General features: G+C 40.3%; 1 protein-coding gene across 1 annotated transcript in view; it reads right to left on the bottom strand.

Moving 5' to 3' along the window:
* Positions 1-12,667, bottom strand: part of LOC137272263 (C-type lectin domain family 4 member E-like) — a 33,153-nt gene extending 20,486 nt beyond the window's left edge. Inside the window, exon 1 of the mRNA XM_067804624.1 lies at positions 12,430-12,667. Coding sequence (XP_067660725.1) covers positions 12,430-12,667 — 238 coding nt within the window. The remainder of the gene's footprint in view (positions 1-12,429) is intronic.
* Positions 12,668-19,579: the final 6,912 nt, after the last annotated feature.

Here is a 19,579-nt window from a genome sequence, read left to right as displayed (position 1 = left end):
ACATTGTATATCTGTAATGAGGTTATTTGTTTCCAAGTACCAAACAGGTCGATTATTTATCATGCGTTCCATGGTCTTGCAAACACAGCTCGTTAGCGATATAGGCCGATAGTTCGAAGGGTCCGTATGATCACGTCCAGGTTTAGGAATAGGGATAACTATAGCATCATGCCATGAAGAAGGAAACTTTCCAGATGTCCAAATATCATCAAATATATGTAAAAGGGTCTCTAAACATGATTCCGGTAAATGTTTCAGAAGTTGATAATGGATGTTATCAGCTCCTGTAGCAGTATCATGGCCTTGGTCAAGAGCTGTATGGAGCTCATGAATCGAAAATACCTCATTGTAATCTTTCCCGTTATCTGAAGTAAAATTAATAGCTTTCTTTTCTTGCTGTTTTTGATACTTTTGGAATTGAGGTACATAATTCGAGGAAGAAGAAGGTTGCGCCAATGTTTCTCCAAGTTTATTGGCTATATCTGCTTTATTAGTTAATAACTGGTTTCCATCTTTGAGATGGTGAACACTAGATCTAGAGCCCTCACCTTTGATTTTCTGGATCATATTCCATACCTTAGATGTAGGCGTGCGGGAATTGATATTAGATACATAGTTTTGCCAAGATTTACGTTTACTTTGCTTGAAAGTACGGCGAGCTTTAGCATTTTGGATTTTAAATTTGTTCAAATTATGAACCATAGGGTGATGACGGAAATAATGTTCGGCCTTTTTCCGTGCCTTCCTAGCTTGTTTGCAATCAGAGTTAAACCATGGTTTCCTTATGTGTGAAATTGTAGAGGACTTTGGGATACACTCATCAGCAATGGTGTTTAGTATGTCAGAGAAATCTTTTATAGCATCGGGAACATTAAGAAAACAGTCAGGTCTAAGTTTGTCAGCACACAGGGTTTCATATAAAGCCCAGTTGGCCTTTCTAAAATTCCATAGTAATGATGGCGGAGCATCAGATGGGTTGACAGGTTTTAATAGTGTTGGGAAGTGTCACTTCCACAGAGGTCATCATGGACTGACCACTCAAATTCACTAAATAGGGTGGAATCAGTCATTGATAAATCGAGAGCTGAATATGTTCCCGTGCCGTACCACCCCAGAGTGGGTTGTGGCCATTTAAATCACCCATGATCAAAGAGGGTTTAGGTAGTTGATCATAAAGAGCTTGCAAATCACGTAACTAAACAGCAGAAGATGGTGGAAGATACAATGAACAAAGGGTAAATGCAACTTGTAATGTAAGTCGCACTGCCACGGCTTGGAGATTTGTTTTGAGCGTGACTTGAATAACATTATTCCTCACCAGGATAGATGATCCACCAGTAGCCCTGTCGCCTGGGGGAGAAAAATAATGGTATGCATTAAAATGACGTAGATCAAAATTATCCGTCTGCTTTAGATAGGTTTCTTGAATGCAGAATATTGACGGATTAAGATCCTGGATTAACAGTTGTAAGTCATTAACATTAGTTCTGAGTCCTCTACAATTCCACTGAATTATAGACGAAGACATTATTTCTTCCGAGGAGGATGTACAGGAGATCTACCCCGCGCCTTCCTTGGCGGTGACAAGCTATGTGTCCTACCATTACCATGGTCGGACACATCCATGTCCTCAAGGGATCCAAACTTATTATAAAGCTGAATCTCATCTGTTGAACCTTTAGCCAGCCTTTCACTTTGATTGATTCTGTTTAACTTTTGATTTCCTTTGACAGTTTGTTTAGCCAGAGCTTCATTTACTTTTTTTGACAAACCCGAGCCTGTTTTGTGTTTCGAAGTAGCATTTTCACTGTTAGTATTTGTTTTATCCAATTGAGTCATGAGGCATGTAGAACCGTTTGGTAAAGAGTGAGTGAGTGAGTTAATATTTAACGTCACATCGGCAATATTGCAGCCATATTGTGACGTGAACATGTTACATATTGAAATGAAGACGTGCATATAGTAAAAACCTGTCAACGAAGGACAGTAAAATGACTAGATTATCACATTGAGAATATAAAACTAGCGTCGAAATCTAAAAAATAATAGAACAATACAAACCAATTTGGACATCACAATGTAAAATTGGGCTATAGATTGCCAACAACTGAAGGTAGATCACCACACTAGGGACCATGGGGACTTACAGGATATGCTTGACTGTAACTCTCTCATCACAAGGGATACAAAACGGAGGATCTTCACCTTTCAACAGATACTTATGGGTATACCTTGTGTGGCCAATACGACATCGTCGCATGATTACCTCTTCAAATCTCGACTGACAACCCAAGTGGGTATATCCAATATACGGTTTTATGGCGTGTAATTTATTTCTTCCCACTTGGGTGTCCCACTTCTTCTGCATCAGATCACGGATGTAAGTTCTAATGCAAGATTTGAAATCAGAGTAAGGGATAAGAAGTGGTGTAATAGATTTGTTGAGTGCTGCCTTGGCAGCAAGATCGGCCATTGTATTTCCAGAAATGCCCACGTGGCTGGGCAACCAACAAAAGACGATGTTGCATTGGCCAGTAGCAAGATCATTATACAATTCAATAATCTCAATTAAAAGTGGATGTTTACAAGACACATTTTTTATAGCCTGAAGGCAAGAAAGAGAATCAGAATAGATTATATACTGTTTATGTTTAGGATGTCGTTGAATATACTTAAGAGCCGTTAATATCGCGTTTGCTTCTGCAGTAAAAATAGAGCTTTTATCTGGTATTCTAGAAGATATTGTCCTTGAGCCAATGACAGTGGCACAAGCCACTGTGCCACCGTCCTTGGATCCATCTGTAAATATGAATTTGTAATTGGTATATTTTTTTTTAAGTTGATAATATTCTTGTTTATATTGTAAGCCATTGGTTTCTGATTTTTTAAATGAGGTCAATGTTAGGTCGACTTGTGGTCTCACCAACTGCCATGGAGGAGAAGAAAGAAGTCGGGAAGGAGCTATATTGTCCAGCTGAATACCAGCAGCAGCAATAAATGGCTTAATTCTGAGCCCAAGAGGCGGGACAAGAGAAGACTTTTTGTTATACAAATCCTCATAAAGAGGGTTAAAGACACAGTCAAATGCAGGATTTGACTCAATAGAAAATAATTTGGTAATATATTGTAAAGAGAGCTTTATACGGCGGTGGTTAAGAGAAGGTTCATCGGCCTCAACGTACAGACTGTCAACAGGAGAAGTTCGAAAAGACCCAAGACAAAGTCTTAGGCCCTGGTGGTGGACGGAATCAAGTAATTTTAGGTTGCTCTGACAGGCTCCACCATAGACGATCGAGCCATAATCAAGTTTCGATCGTACCAACGATCTATATAAGTGAAGGAGGGTCGTTTGATCCCCTCCCCATTTTGAATTAGAAACAACCTTTAACAAGTCTAGTGCCTTCAGGCATTTAGCTTTAAGGGATTTAATGTGTGGTAAGAACGTTAAATGAGAATCGAAAATTAAACCCAAAAACTTGGCCTCCGTTACAACTTTGATGGGAGTGCCATTTAAAAATAGTTCAGAGTCCTTATGTGGCTTATATTTTCTACAAAAGTGTATGCAATTAGTTTTGGATTTAGAAAATTTAAAGCCGTTTTCAAGACACCATTTATTTATTCTGTTGAGACATAACTGCAGTTGTCTCTCAATAGTGTGCATATTTTTACCACGACAAGAAATATTAAAATCATCCACAAATAATGATCCATCAATGGAATCATTTAAGACCTTGGATAAACTGTTGATCTTAATACTAAATAACGTAACAGACAAAATACTACCTTGAGGGACACCCTGATCCTGATTGTAATGATCAGACAGGGTTGAACCCACTCGGACTTGAAATTGCCGGTCTTTTAAAAACTGTGATATAAAAAGAGGCAAACGGCCTCTCAAACCCAAATCCTGTAAATCCTTTAAAATACCATGCTTCCAGGTCGTATCATAAGCTTTCTCGAGATCAAAGAAAATTGATACAGCATGTTGTTTATTGACGATAGCATTTTTGACGAAGGATTCTAAACGTACCAAATGATCAATGGTACTTCGATTTTTCCTGAAACCACATTGAATATTTGTAATAAGATTGTTGGTTTCAAGATACCAAATTAAACGATTGTTTACCATTCGTTCCATGGTTTTACAGACACAGCTCGTTAAAGAAATTGGTCTGTAATTCGACGGATCTGAGTGATCCCGACCAGGTTTTGGTATAGGGATGACAATGGCATTACGCCAAGAAGATGGGAAATTCCCCAAAGTCCATATAGTATCAAAAATGTGGAGAAGTGTTTCCAAACATGATTCCGGTAAATGCCTCAAGAGCTGATACTGAATATTATCAGATCCTGTTGCTGTATCATGAGCTTGCTCAAGGGCAGTATGTAGCTCATGCAGTGAAAATAGTTCGTTGTAATCCTCACCATTGTCTGAGTTAAAATTAATTCTTTTCTTTTCTTGTTGTTTCTGGTATGTCTGAAACTCAGGGACATAGTTGGTTGAAGAGGAATGCTTAGATAGTGTTTCACCAAGTTTGTTGGCAATGTCAGCCGTTCCTGTCAATAAAGAGTCACCATCCTTGAGATGATGAACAGAAGATTTCGAACCTTTACCCTTGATACGTTGAATCATATTCCACACTTTTGAAATCGGTGTACGAGAACTGATTTTGGAAACATAGTTGTGCCAAGACTGACGTTTATTTTGTTTGAATGCACGTCGAGCCTTGGCATTTGAAAGTTTTACTTTGTCTAAATTATGGACTGTGGGATGTCGACGAAAGTATTTTTCAGCTTTCTTCCTACACTTTCTGGCTTGTTTACATTCATTGGTAAACCATGGTTTACGAATGTGAGGATTTGCAGAGGACTTAGGTATTGTGTGATCAGCTATGGCATTGAGCTTATCTGAAAATAACTGAATTGGATCTTCGGTATTATTAAAATGGTCAGGAGTTAGATTTGAAGAACACAATACCTCATACAGGTGCCAGTTTGCATTTTTAAAATTCCACCTAGATGACGATGAAGCAGCATGTGGGCTGGTCGCTGTCAGAACAGTGGGAAAATGATCGCTGCCACAAAGGTCGTCATGAACGGACCATTCAAATTCAGTTAATAAGTTCGCATCTGTAAGAGAAACGTCCAGTGCTGAATACGTTCCAGTGGCAGGATGTAAGTACGTGTTTGAATCGTCATTAAATATGCACAGATTATTGTCATTTATGAATTCCTCGAGTATTCTCCCTTTGGTGTTTGTAGTTATGCTTCCCCAAAGAGGGTTGTGTCCATTCAGGTCCCCCATGATAATACAGGGCCTAGGAAGCTGATCGTATAGCTGTTGAAGATCAGATTGTTGCAGTGTCGTAGATGGAGGGATATACAGTGAACACAGAGTAAATACAATGTGCATAGTCAGCCGTACAGCAACAGCTTGGAGATTTGTCTTAAGAGGAATGGAGCTGTTTATGGCATCCTGACGAATCAAAATAGAAGATCCTCCTGAATCCTTATCTCCGGGTGGAGAGAAGGAATGGTAACAGTTGTATCTTCTTAAAGCAAAGTCGTCAGTAGATTTAAGATACGTCTCTTGGAGACAAACTGCTATGGGCTGAATATCTTGGACTAATAATTGTATCTCATTGAAATTTTTCCTGAGTCCTCTGCAATTCCACTGAATGAGATTTGAGCCACTCATGGGGGCTGAACTGGGGATCTGGGACATGTAGAAGGACCACTCCCAGGCACGATACAGTGCGAGGAAGTGATATCCATCTCAAGCGGTTCAAATGAGTTATGAACCGTCACAGGGGTTTCCAAAGTGGAAGGAAGCTCCAAATGCATTAGCGTTTTACCCTTTTTCTTTGAATGTTTCTTTTTATTTCTTGATAGTTGACTTTTCTCATTTTCTTGGTCACTTGTAGAATGAAGCGTATGGACAGATAGCGGTTCAGGGAGATCGTCCGTCTGAGAGGCTGATGAACATTTCTGCAAAGTTGGAGGTGAGATAAAGTTACCAAGGCTGATCTGCTTATCTGTCACCCAAGACAAATCTGTTTGACATGAGACTGATTGTCTTGTGACAACATGTGAAAATTGAGTTTGCTGAGTTAAAGAAACTGCAGCGGAGTAAGTAGAAGCAGTAGACTGTGTGACAGTGGAAACTAATTTTCTTGCTTCACTGAAAGAGATATTGTTTGTGTACTTAATTTTGAGGATTTTAGATTGGGTTTCAAAACTAGGAGATGATTTGGATGATGCTAAGTGCTGTCCGTGACAGTTAGCACACTTGATTTCATTATTGCAGTCAGAGCTCTCATGCGCCCCGCTGCAACGGACACAGATAACCTTGTGATTGCAAGTCTTGGTACCATGACCAAATCTTTGGCATTTAAAACATCTCAGTGGTGTTGGTATATACACTTCCACAGCAATGTTATAATACCCGACCTTTATAGATTTGGGCAAAGAGGACAAGGCAAAGGTAAGGAGGTAAGTGTGTGTTTTGACAATAGTGTTATCCTGTTTCCTAGTAGCTGATATTTCTTCTTCTGTCATGTCAGACAGACACTTTGCATAATCCCGCACTATTCCTCTACATGAATTGAGTGACTTGTGCACCGTGACAACAACCTTGGTGTTAACAAATTGCTGAAGGTTCAGCAAATTGACAGATTGTTGCCTCCGTGCACATTCAACAAGCAGTGAACCACTTCGGAGAACAGTGACATTTTTCACCTCTCCACATACACTTTGAATGCCTTTGGACACAGCGAAAGGATTAAGTTTCAGTGGGTTTCCGTCAAAAGAAGAGATAACAATGAACTTTGGCCAAGAATTAGCTACATCTGAAGAAACTTCTTCATCAGAGGATAAAGATTCTACGTGGCGACGTTTATTTGCCTTCAATGAACCAGGATTGGGGTTTTGAGACATGGCGTGTGAGTAATATTCAGCACCCTTGACCCCCACCCGCCATCGAGTGTCAACAAGGACGATGTTGCAGAGGCAACCATCTACAACACCAGGGCTTTAAGAGTGGTATACTCCAGCAAATACAACGTGAATAGCCATATTTCCCTACCAAAAAGCACAGTCAGGCTGGTTCAGCCCTAAACAGGTAATTGGAGGCATACAGAATTCAGAGGTTGACATTACCAGATTGGCCCGTGAGCCACCGCCTTCTGGCATAGGACTCTAGGCAATTTAAAATCAGGAATAATTTGAAAATATTTGGATAACAGATATCAAAGACACCAATATCCAATGGACTAACTGTGCAAAAAATAGTTCTACGCACAGGGCATGGCGTGACCAGCCGATTGGTTGAATCGGGCCCATTCAACCTCCAGTCTAGGTGAAGTAAGGGTCGAAGGGGTGTGTTGAGCAAAGGGAACGCGGTCACAGGCCCCCAGTGCCCTCAACCCCCAGACTCCCGTCCTCCACCGACACAGGGCCGCAACCCACGGCAAACGGGTTGGTGGACCAAATATCCCCCCGGGTCCACAACGGGGGTGTCGGCGAGCTCTTGGCGTTACCCAGCACCCACCACGAGGAGGTGGCTCGCCACGGGTGCCCGTTTGGTAAAGAAGACACAGACCGAGATTGAGATGCCATCAATGTAACTGGTAACGAGTCAGTCTGTGTAGCAAATTCTCCGCGTTGTACAAGGTCTTCATTTGGAACCAGTTCAGGTGAGGTTGATTTTGTCCATGTCAGTTCTGTCTGACATTCAACAGAGGCTGTAGTAGGAGTTGGTCGTTTCGTAACTGAAGCATAAGAGGCACTTTGATCAAAGGATGGAACGAGTTTCTTCGCTTCAGCATAGCTAATGTTTTGAGTGTGCTTTAATTTATTCACCTCTGTTTCCCTCTTCCAGACTGGGCACTCTTTTGATGATGACGAATGTTTCCCAGAACAGTTGACGCATTTTTATAGTTGCTTTCACAATCTTCTGTCACGTGGGATTGCCCTCCGCAATGACCGCAAGTTATAGAATTTAAACAAGAATTTACCCCGTGACCAAATGTTTGACATTTAAAGCATCTCAGTGGGTTTGGGATGTACTGTTCTACTTGCAGATTGCAATATCCTGCTGTGATAGATTTTGGTGCAGTTGGAGATACAAATGAGAACAGGTACGTATGCGTTGGAATTACTGTTGTGTTCTGACGTCGAGTGAAACGTTTTACGTACGTGACACCTTGATCTTTAAGTTCGCACATGATGTCAAGGTCTGTCATGTCCTCCAAAAGATGATCCCTATCCCTAACAATGCCTTTACTTGAATTGAGGGTCCGGTGGATAGACACTTTAACAGGAGATCCAGCTAAACTATCTGTTGAAAGCAGGTTGTTTGCTTGTTGTCGTTTGCTGCACTCTATGAGCAACGATCCAGATCTCAGTCTTTTGATGTTTTTGACATCACCAGCTATACCATAAACTGCTTTAGAAACAATAAACGGGTTCAATTTGATTGGTTGTTTGTCCGGAGATTCAATAACCAGAAATCGTGGCCAGTAGTCTATTTGTTTGGATGTCCTGCAACTTTCAGTTGTACTTTGATCATTATCGAGTTGACGTTTCTTTTTTAAAGGGGTTTCAAGGTCCATGTGTTAGTGTATAGTTTCATCATCCGAGCTCCCCACCCGCCATGGAGTATCACAAGGACAATGCTAAAGCAAGCGGATCTCCAGCTTGCAGCACCAAGGATACTCGGGTGATATACTCAAGTAGAATAATCACAAAATAATTACTCTACCAGATTGGCCCATGAGCCACCGCCTTCTGGGCATAAGACTCTAGGCAAATTACAACACACAATTGAAGTGACTCATTTGAAATTCAAATATATAAAGATTTAGCCAAGACATTTGAGAAACTTTAAAAAGTTTCGGAAATTTATGCATTAGAATATACATACTCAGGGCTTGGCATGACCAGCCGATTGGTCGAACCGGGCCCATTCGACCACCCGTCTATGCGAAGTCAGGGCCAAAGTGGTGTATTGAGCAACAGGAGTACGATTGCAGGCCCCTATTGCCCTCAACCACCAGGATCCCCTCCTCCGCCGACACAGGGCCGCAACCCACGGCAAACGGGTTGGTGGACCAAATATCCGGCGAGCTCTTAGCGTTACCCAGCACCCACCACGAGGAGGTGGCTCGCCACGGGTGCCCTCAAGTAGGAAAAATCCTGAAAAGATCAATAATATCAGATTGGCCCATGAGCCATCGCCTTCTTGGCATTTAGACTCTAGGCAAATGAAAGAAGATATATTTCAAATCAAGTGTGATGGTTGAAAAACCAAAAGAGCCAAGACCTAAATTTAACAATATGGTTTAAAAGTGTAAGTTGTGCAAATACAGGTAATGCACAGGGCTCGACATGACCAGCCGATTGGTCGAACCGGACCATTCAACAACCCGTCTAGGCGGAGTAAGGGTCGAAGGGGTGTGTTGAGCAAAGTGAACGCAGTTACAGGCTCCCAGTGCCCTCAACCACCAGACTCCCGTCCTCCTCTGACACAGGGCCGCAACCCACGGCAAACGGGTGGGTGGACCAAATATGCCCCCGGGTCCACAACGGGGGTGTTGGCGAGCTCTTGGCGTTACCCAGCACCCACCACGGGTGCCGATGATCTATGTGACAGGTGTACACAAAAACATGTTACATAATACATGCAAGAGATACAGAACACCTTCCTGACTTCGCATAAAGCAGAAGTACAAAGCACTAACGCCGAATTCAATATTTACTACTGTTCTATAACCTCCGATATACATATACTTTATGAGAGTAGACCAACTGTTAACCATCGGTAAACATGAATGGGACTTTCTTGGACGCCTTGTGAGACTGAGAGAACCCCCTCTCCAGAATCTTGCACAGCTGGAAGCTCCTTTGCGTGAAGAATGTCGGCAATTGCCACATAATCTTTTCAGAAGGTTTAACAGTAGCATGAGGAGGAGGATTCAAGCTCTCATCCAAGCACGTGGGGGACACATCAGATACTGATGCCAGGCACATCATACGTTAACATGTGACATTCCTTGTGCATAATTTCTTATAATAGTCAGCCATTGACAATGCTACGACCATACATGGTCAGTGACTATTTTCATCAAAAAGCAATAGTGACCAAATCACAATACAAATTGGAATCATTTTCTTGTTTTTCATTTGCCAATAGATTGTATATTTCACAATCGCTAAGGTTCCACTATCTTTGAAATAGTGAGAGAGTTCCAGTAACCTTTGTTAAGGCTCTACACCTTTGAAATTGTGAGAGAGTTACAGTACGTTTTGTTTCTTCTCATCGCGAAAATAGGGGAGGCGCGGTTCATCCCTGTGTTAAGCATGTCTTGCTTGACTGTGTTGAATATTCCATCACACGGGATACCTATTTTAAATCACGTAGTATGAAGGACCCATTTACTAATATCAGGTCTCATTTAATTATTGCATTTTTAAAAGAATTGGATTTGTTAAATGAATTGTAAATAGATATTCTTATATTATTCGTAGTCTTGGTTAGTAACTGGGAATGTTAGTAGCTGTACCCTCAAAGGGGGTTGAAGTATTTTATTGTCCTCCTGAGAGGGTATGTAAGTCCCAAAACATTCGATGTAACTTTAACTTTAAGTCTGCAGAGTTTTTAATCGTAATATTCTTGTTATTTTAATTTTGGCTAGGATTTCGTACACTTGTCAGCGGCTGAAGGGATTATGTAAATCCAGCTATGATCCATGCAGGTAGGAAAGGTACTGTAAGTCCCCATGGTCTCTAGTATGGTGATCTACCTTCGGTTGTTGGTGATCTATAACCCGTATTATATAATGTATTGTCCTCTTTAATTACAATGTTTTAGTTGCTTATGCTGGCTTTATATTCATATCTGTGATATTCTAGTATTTTACTGTCCATTGTCGACAGGTTTTTATAGTGTACATATATTCCATTTCATTGGTTTTATAATAGATATATATATTTCATTTCAGTATTAAATGTCCTCGTCAAGACATGGCTGAAATATTGCTGATGTGACGTTAAATATGGACTCACTCACTCATACTTAGAATCTGTTGTCGAAAGACTTCTTGTTCTCTTCTCTCACAAACATGAACTTCACATGACAAGTTTTCTTTACCCTGGGAGTTAATACATATAATATGCCACCAACGCCAGTGATTCGACTGGGGTACAAAGGCAACTGCCAGTATTATCCTGAAACCTGTTTCAGAAAGTTTGATAAAAACAAAACGGTAAAACATCCATTGGTCCAAAATGTATACGCCCTAAATTGAAGGGAGGCTACCTAACCCTAGACTGTGAGACCTCCCATTTGGAACTGCGCCGCCTGTCAGCAGCTGAACATAACTTTGCAAACTGAAAATCAGATGCAGAGACAACGAGAGAATTAAAGGCAATTAGCACAAATTCAGCTGTTTCGAACTAAGACAAAAGTCAACACGCACAGATAAGAAGGAAGCAGATGCCGCTTTACTGAGCTTGTGTTCTCGGTGAACTGTTTCGTACACACGAGTAAGACACTGTTTTTCAGTAACTTAGAAGCCTGGTTTGATCACACTTACCCCAGTACTTTCCCCAAACTCTCGGCGGTTAATTGTGGGGTTAAGGTCGAGGCCATGTTATATAACGGGACCGATACGGTTTTAATCCACTGGTTTTATCAGATGACAATGAGACACACACAACTGTCACTGCCAGAGTATAATCAATATACACTATTTCTGAATGGAGTTAGTGAGTTTAGTTTTACGCCGCATTCAGCAATATTCCAGCTATATATCGGCGGTTTGTAAATAATCGTGCCTGGACCAGACACTCCAGTGATCAACATTATGAGCATTGACCTGCGCAATTGGGATACGATGAAGCCAAGTCTGCGAGCCGAACCACATGACCCCGTTAGTCACTCCGTTAGTTAGCCTAACGACATGCATGTGTTACTGAAGATTCTATTCCGGATATTCATAGGTTATGAATGGGAGTGGTTTGTATTTTTTCATGATGCAAATGACATACTGTAGGTATTAAACTCCAAACTTACTAAACGTAAAACTACATCAGTTTGGTCAACATTACACGAATTGTCAATACAGGAATCGGACAGCATATCTACGTGTACAGCATTAGAGGACAGTCAAGAAAGAAATAGTCATCCATCCTTTTGTCGACGTTAAGTCGTGATCCGATGTTCGACACAACAGAACCCGGTTTATTAAATTAGGAATACTCACAAAACATTCTCTTACTTCAAGACAACAGGAAGTTCGACGCATCGAATTTCAACACAACGGTGTGCATACCTGACTGTAGACGAGCTTTATATATATGAAGCACGAAGTGTATGCTAGATTTTATTCCTCATGAAAATCTGTAATGATGAAGTGACTCGAATCTTACCTTTCCCCAGTATCAAGTGTTCCATCGGATCAGAGGTGGCAGTCAGCAGTGTCTGGTTGAAGCCTTCCTTCAGGTGACAAGACTTGGTGTCCTTGTTGTAGAACATGGTGGTACAGTATACACTGAGGAAACACAGAGAGACACAGTCTATCCGGGACATGGCAGGAAACCCTGGAGGCAGGGAGTGGGGCACCTGTCCAGTAGATAACGAGGACACGGTCATTCCAGAACAGACCATGTTGTTGATGAGGGCTTGTTTTCGGGCAGAAATGACGTTATCGCAAACCTGATAAGAGCATGAAATACAGAGGGACATTACTTCAGTAACACAAGACAACGTATGAATCACCAAATATGGCCGAAATGTATGTCTGTGTCATTATACAGATGTATGAAACAAGGTGGAGTTTTAACTTTTATTTTTTACAATAGAAAAAGAGGCAAATGGAAGATAATGCAACAATCAATCGCTCTTTAACATGTCAAAGAATAAATATTGTCAAACATTAAGTAAAAAATATCACCCATTCATGTAAAGCCTCATGTACGTTACCATGATACATTACTGAAAATGGCTCCGTGAAAGGAGATGTGATTCAAGCAACTCGCATACTCAAATCACAATACTGGTTACTTCGCAGTATGTTAGCGTCACACAAGTAGGAAGTATACACAGGTAGATACACTGTATATGTACAGTCTGTATGACCAAAAATATTTCTGTAGCTGATAATGATTATGTATCAAATAGTGTAAATATTTCGAGGATATGTTTTACCTACATTCAAACCAAAGCCATTTCTGTAATGTCCGCCTGTCAAATGAACAGCTACCGGTGTATCCTTGATCACATTGATTATTTTAGATACAAGCAGGACCGATCACAAAGGCATTGTCTCAATGCTTGTTATCAGTTACAGTTATTGACAAAAGACAATTACTGGACGTCATGATGCAGGTGTGGTTATTAGGTTTTCGATCGAGGATGTATCCTAAAATGTTTCATGTGACTACCTTTATCCGTACAGTTTACCCGAAATATATTCCCCATGTTTGAAATTAAGAACGTGTGTCTGAATCCAATATAGGTAGTCGGACCAAAATATGTGTTGTGATATTGATGTACTTAGTAAACTGATTATCTCGTACAGCTAGTGTTTTCAAATCTAGCCACATTACATGACTACATGTTTGATACATTTTCATGTTTACATTACATACTACCTCACTTGTAGACAAGCCCGCACGCGCGTGCACACGGGCTCAATCATACCCCCATTTACATATACTCACAGGCAGTAAATATTTCACAATGCGTTTAACAATATTCCAGCACTGTCGCAGCGAGCATTCCTGTAATGGTCTTAGCAAATTGTAGCAATGTGGAGAATCGAACCTAGGCCTTTGGTGTGACAAGCGAGCACTTTAACCAGTAGGCTTTGCTAGCGCGTCTGTTGTTGTCCGTTCAGTAATTATGGAGAAGAAAACTCATTATGTTAGTTGTTTTGTGATATTGTCTTTCAACTGTGTTTCAAGTGTGAGACGGATGGAGGGCTGATTGATCCGTTCTATTGAACTATAGGTCCTTGAACATGTAATGGTGATGGTTCTATTTGTCTATATCGTCCACTGAACATACAAGCCTCCGGCAAGGTTTCGATTGATCTATTACTGGATAAAAGTCCTCTTGAGAGATATTATATGTTCTCTTGGCTTCAGTCCACACGTTAACCATTGTCAAGCACTACTGAAGTGGTGAGTGCTAGTGGATTGTAACGCTAATAGCGCTGCGCTCGTTTGGGCTCATGGTAGAATGTGTCCCTGAAGGACGGAAGTCGGGTGGTTGAGGAAACTGGTTCTAGGAATACCATTCTTTTGCACAGTACACAATGTCCACCTCTGTTTTACTTATACGGATGGTGGCATGAACTAGATTTTAACAATCGGCTGGTCATCCCAAGCCCTGTGCACTAATCTATTCCACTGGTTATTTCACGGAAGTGGTCAAATAATTTATTAAAACACATTACCTGTTCACTGTTAACAAATACAAAATTAATGGCCTGGAATCAATCATGCCCAAAATATGACACCCATGGGCCATTCCACGAGGACAGTGTCTTGATGGTTCTGATTGAGTATATTCTCCAGACTAGCCATTCTCGAAGCCCTACAAACTTCTTAAGCCCATTCTTAACACATTGGCTACGACCAAAGTTAAAAATTCTTGGGGCTACGAACGTTTCGAGAACAAGGGTCCAGGTGTAGCCTGTTGGAGACATATGGCATCGTCTTTGTTGATACTCCCTGGTGGGTGGAGAACAAACCTTATAATTCTACTCCGCACCTTCACGGGCTCCACCATCTACAGAGTGCTTAAGCGCTATCGCAAGAGTGAGTGAGTGAGTGAGTGAGTGAGTGAGTGAGTGAGTGAGTGGGTGAGTGAGTGAGCGAAATTTTACCGTCACACCGGCAATATTGCAGCCATATAGTGACGGGAAATATTGTAGATACACGATAAATGCATGTTGTTAAAGAATCAGTCATCGACGGACTGTAAAATAACTAGAGTATCACAAACAGAGATAAAACTAGCTAGTATGTATTTTCAAAAAAACAGAAAATTTTAGACAATACCATGTTATTGCTGTTGACGATTGTCTCCCTTTTGAGGACAATACCTTGCGTTCTGTGGTTTTCATATAGTTATAGTTTTTTTTTCATGTAATGTGGAGAAAAACACACAAAGTTCTTCATTTTCAAGTTCTTTCCTTGTTTCTTGTGAATGTGAAGTTCGTAGAAATGCCATGTTTTCAACCCATCATCAATATCATCATTTCACACTATTCGCATTTCTTTGGGCAGTGAGTATATGTAAGGTATCCCTACACTATCACGCATATATCAACAACAGGCTCATTCTACGGTTTGATATACCTCAGTAACATGGATAGAGTGGTAGTGTTGGTTTATGTCATAAGGTTCTGCTTAGTCATGCTCCGGGAAAGAGCACCACCGTCAATTTCAGTCGAATTCAGAGTTGTTGCAAAGAAAACGCAAAAATATCTTTTCTAGAATTCCCAAACTAAGAGAAAGCACCATTTCACCACCAAATATATCTATGTGCCATGTTTGGTGAAGACATATTGAACGGTTTATGTTCTGCTCCGGAAAAGACCCACAAAATACGTTGAGGGGGATAATTAAGGAGGGGCGTCGTAGAATCAAAGTGGATGTACATCCTTTATCCACTGAGATGTGTCAACATTAAGACCATCGATCGAGAGCATTCAATAAACACGCTGCTTGTTATCGACCTCTCAGCAGACAGTAATGAGTGTGGCAAACATCCTTCATGTGATCACCTTTAGGTTCCCAAAGAATGCCTTACATGGAGTCCAGAGTCATCGAAATTAAAGATGAACGAACATCTCATTGATTGGAAGAAGATTTGGACTTTTGGTAATTGTCCCTCAGTACAGAGAAATGTTATGGTCATTCCTGTAATTATTTCTGACAAGGATCACATCGAATCTTCTAACAACCGACCATAGCTCTTCATGCGGTGTTTTGAGGGCAACGGAAGGTATATTATGATATTCGTTCAGTTTGGGCACCTGGAAACTAACATTCTAATTTCAAATGGGCAAACTTCGAAAGAGCATACACCTTTTGGTACTTTACTTTAAAAAAAACCCCTCCAATATCAATCAACAACATTCTCAATCAACTGTTTGTTGTAGTTGCATATGACACCACGTGGATGTAAGGAGTTTTAATTATTTCTATTTGATGTATTTGCATTTGCATTTTTTTCTCATCTCAGGTGTTAAAGGGTAGACATTTTCAGGTTTGTGTCGGTTCTACACTGTCTGGCCTTTTCACGAAGGCTCAGGTCAATCAGTGGTGTACATTTGTCTGACACATGATTCCACAGATGTGTAGATTTTATGGAGTCTTTTTGCAGCTGTGTTGACATAAAATTTATTCATGGTGTCTTGAAAATTGTTTTCAAAAGACAAGACTAACTGCATTCATTATTTGAAGAACGCTGTGTCTCATAGAGACCCTGGGGGTGAATATGGAATAGTGCTCCAAAGTTGTAAAAGAAGTCTTTCAATTGACTTTCTTACCGGACATAAATCAATTAACTATTACATGTCTGAATGTACTGAAATTAGCTTCAAATTCCAAATTGAGACCGGATAATACAACTCCTCCAACTATGCCTAGCCTTTTACTTGATTACGCAAATAAATAAACCCACAAGATCCCTCATTGGGGGCTTAGATTTTGTGTTGGAGCTTTCCGATCTTGTGGCTAATGGGCACATAGCTTGTAGCCCTCCAAAAGAGTGCGGGGTAGATCCCCAATAAATCCCCCCCCAAAAGATAGTGAGTGAGTGAGTGAGTTAAAATTTAACGTCACATCGGCAATATCTCAGCCATATCGTGACGAGAACATCTAATATCAAAATTAATTATATGTCTACTATAACACCTGTCAACGAAGGACAGTAAAACAACTAGAATATCACAAATGGAATTAAAACTAGCATGGAAAGTTAAAAACAACATCACCATTAGGACAATACACTATAAAATCAGGCTATAGATCGCCAACTACTGAAGGTAGATCACCAAACTAGGGACCATAGGGACTTACAGTACCTTTGCTACCTGCATGGACCCTAGTTTGATTTAAATCATCCTTTCAGCTGCTGGCGAGTGTACAATATGCTAGCCAAAATTAAAACAACAAGAATACTACGATTAAAAACCTGGTAGATTTAAATTTACATCGAATGTTTGTGGACTTACGTACCTTCTCAGGAGGACAATAATTTTACAATACTTCAACCCCCTTTAAGGGTACAGCCACTAACAATTCTAGTTCCTAACCTAAACTACCAATCATTAAAATGCATTTATATACAGAACATATTACTCAATATTCAACGAAGAAATCAATTTCCTTTAAAAAACCAATAATTAAATGAGCGCTGACTGTGTTAAAAAGATCCTTAACAGTTTTTACAGAAAAAAAACTTATCCCTTATAATGGAGAATTCAACACAGTCAAGCAGGATATGCTTGACCGTGACTCTCTCATCACAAGGGATACAAAACGGAGGATCCTCACCTTTTAAAAGGTATGCATGAGTGTATCTTGTATGGCCAATACGACATCGTCGCAAAATGACTTCTTCAAATCTGGACTGACAACCCAAGTATGTATAACCAATGTAGTGTTTTATTTCATGTAGTTTATTTATACCTACTTGGGTGTCCCACTTCTTCTGCATCAGATCACGAGTGTAAGCTCTAATGCTAGCTTTGTAGTCAGAAAAAGGAATACGAAGTGGTGTCACAGATTTGTTGAGTGCTGCTTTAGCAGCAAGATCGGCCATTGCGTTACCGGAAATGCCAACGTGGCTGGGTAACGATGTCGTACTGGCCAGTAGCAAGATCATTATATAATTCAATAATTTCAATTAAAAGTGGATGTTTACAAGAAAGATTTTTAATCGCCTGAAGGCAAGAAAGAGAGTCGGAATAGATTATATATTGTTTATGTTTATGGCGTCTTTGAATATATTTAAGAGCTGTTAATATGGCGTTAGCCTCAGCGGTAAAAATAGAACTGTTGTCTGTTAATCTAGAAGATATTGTTCTGGATCCAATGACAGTGGCACAAGCTACTCCGCCACCGTCCTTGGACCCATCTGTAAATAAGGATTTATAACTGCTATATTTATGTTTCAATTCATCATATTCTTGTTTATACTGTAATTCATTAGTTTCTGATTTTTAGATGTGGTCAGTGTTAGGTCCACTTGGGGCCTAACCAACTGCCGAGGAGAAGAAGAAAGGAGACGGGAAGGAGCTATGTTTTCAAGCTCAATGCCGGTAGCAGCAAGAAATGGTTTAATTCTTAAACCAAGAGGCGGTACAAGCGAAGATTTCATATTCACACAGAGGACTGAAAACACAGTTATATGCAGGGTTTGACTCACTGGAATATAATTTTGTTACATACTGTAAAGCTAATTTGATACGTCGCTGCTCAAGAGATGGCTCATCAGCCTCAACGTACAGGCTGTCAACAGGTGAAGTTCGAAAGGAGCCAAGACAAAGTCTTAGACCTTGATGGTGAACAGAATCTAAAAGTTTCAGGTTGCTTTTACAGGCTCCACCATATACAATGGAGCCATAATCAAGTTTTGACCGGATCAGTGATCGACAAAGTTGCAGGAGGGTAGCTTGGTCACCTCCCCATTTAGAATTTGAAACGACTTTCAACAAGTCAAGCGCCTTCAGGCATTTAGTTTTGAGGGATTTGACATGTGGTAAAAACGTTAAATGTGAGTCAAAAATTAATCCCAAGAACTTGGCCTCCTTTACAACTTTGATGGGAGTGCCATCTAGAGATAGTTCTGGGTCCTTATGTGGCTTATATGTTCTGCGAAAATGTATACAATTAGTTTTGGACTTCGAAAATTTGAAGCCGTTTTCAAGACACCATTTATTTATTTTGTTTAAACACAACAGCACTTGCCGTTCAATAGTATGCATATTTTTACCTCGGCAAGAAATATTAAAATCATCCACGAAAAGCGATCCATCAATTGAATCGTTTAAAACTTTTGATAAACTGTTGATCTTGATGCTAAAAAGAGTGACAGACAAAATACTGCCTTGTGGAACACCCTGACCCTGATTGTAATGATCAGACAGGGTAGAACCGACACGGACCTGGAATTGTCTGTCATTTAAAAAGTTGGCAATAAATTGAGGCAAACGACCTCGCAAACCAAAAGTCATGTAAATCCCTCAAAATACCATGTTTCCAGGTTGTGTCATATGCTTTTTCAAGATCAAAATAGATATACACAGCATGTTGTTTATTAATTAATGCGTTTTTAACAAATGATTCTAAACGCACTAAGTGATCGACAGTACTTCTGTTTTTACGGAAACCACACTGTATATCTGTGATAAGATTATTTGTTTCCAAGTACCAAATAAGTCGATTATTTATCATGCGTTCCATGGTCTTGCAAACACAGCTAGTTAGTGAAATAGGTCGATAATTGGATGGACCCGTATGATCACGTCCAGGTTTAGGTATTGGTGCTACTATGGCGTCA

The sequence above is a fragment of the Haliotis asinina genome, chromosome 2, assembly GCF_037392515.1.
Source record: "Haliotis asinina isolate JCU_RB_2024 chromosome 2, JCU_Hal_asi_v2, whole genome shotgun sequence".
Lineage (NCBI taxonomy): Eukaryota > Metazoa > Mollusca > Gastropoda > Lepetellida > Haliotidae > Haliotis > Haliotis asinina.
The sequence above is the reverse complement of the archived record's forward strand: the minus strand, read 5'-3'. Positions and strand labels throughout refer to the sequence as shown.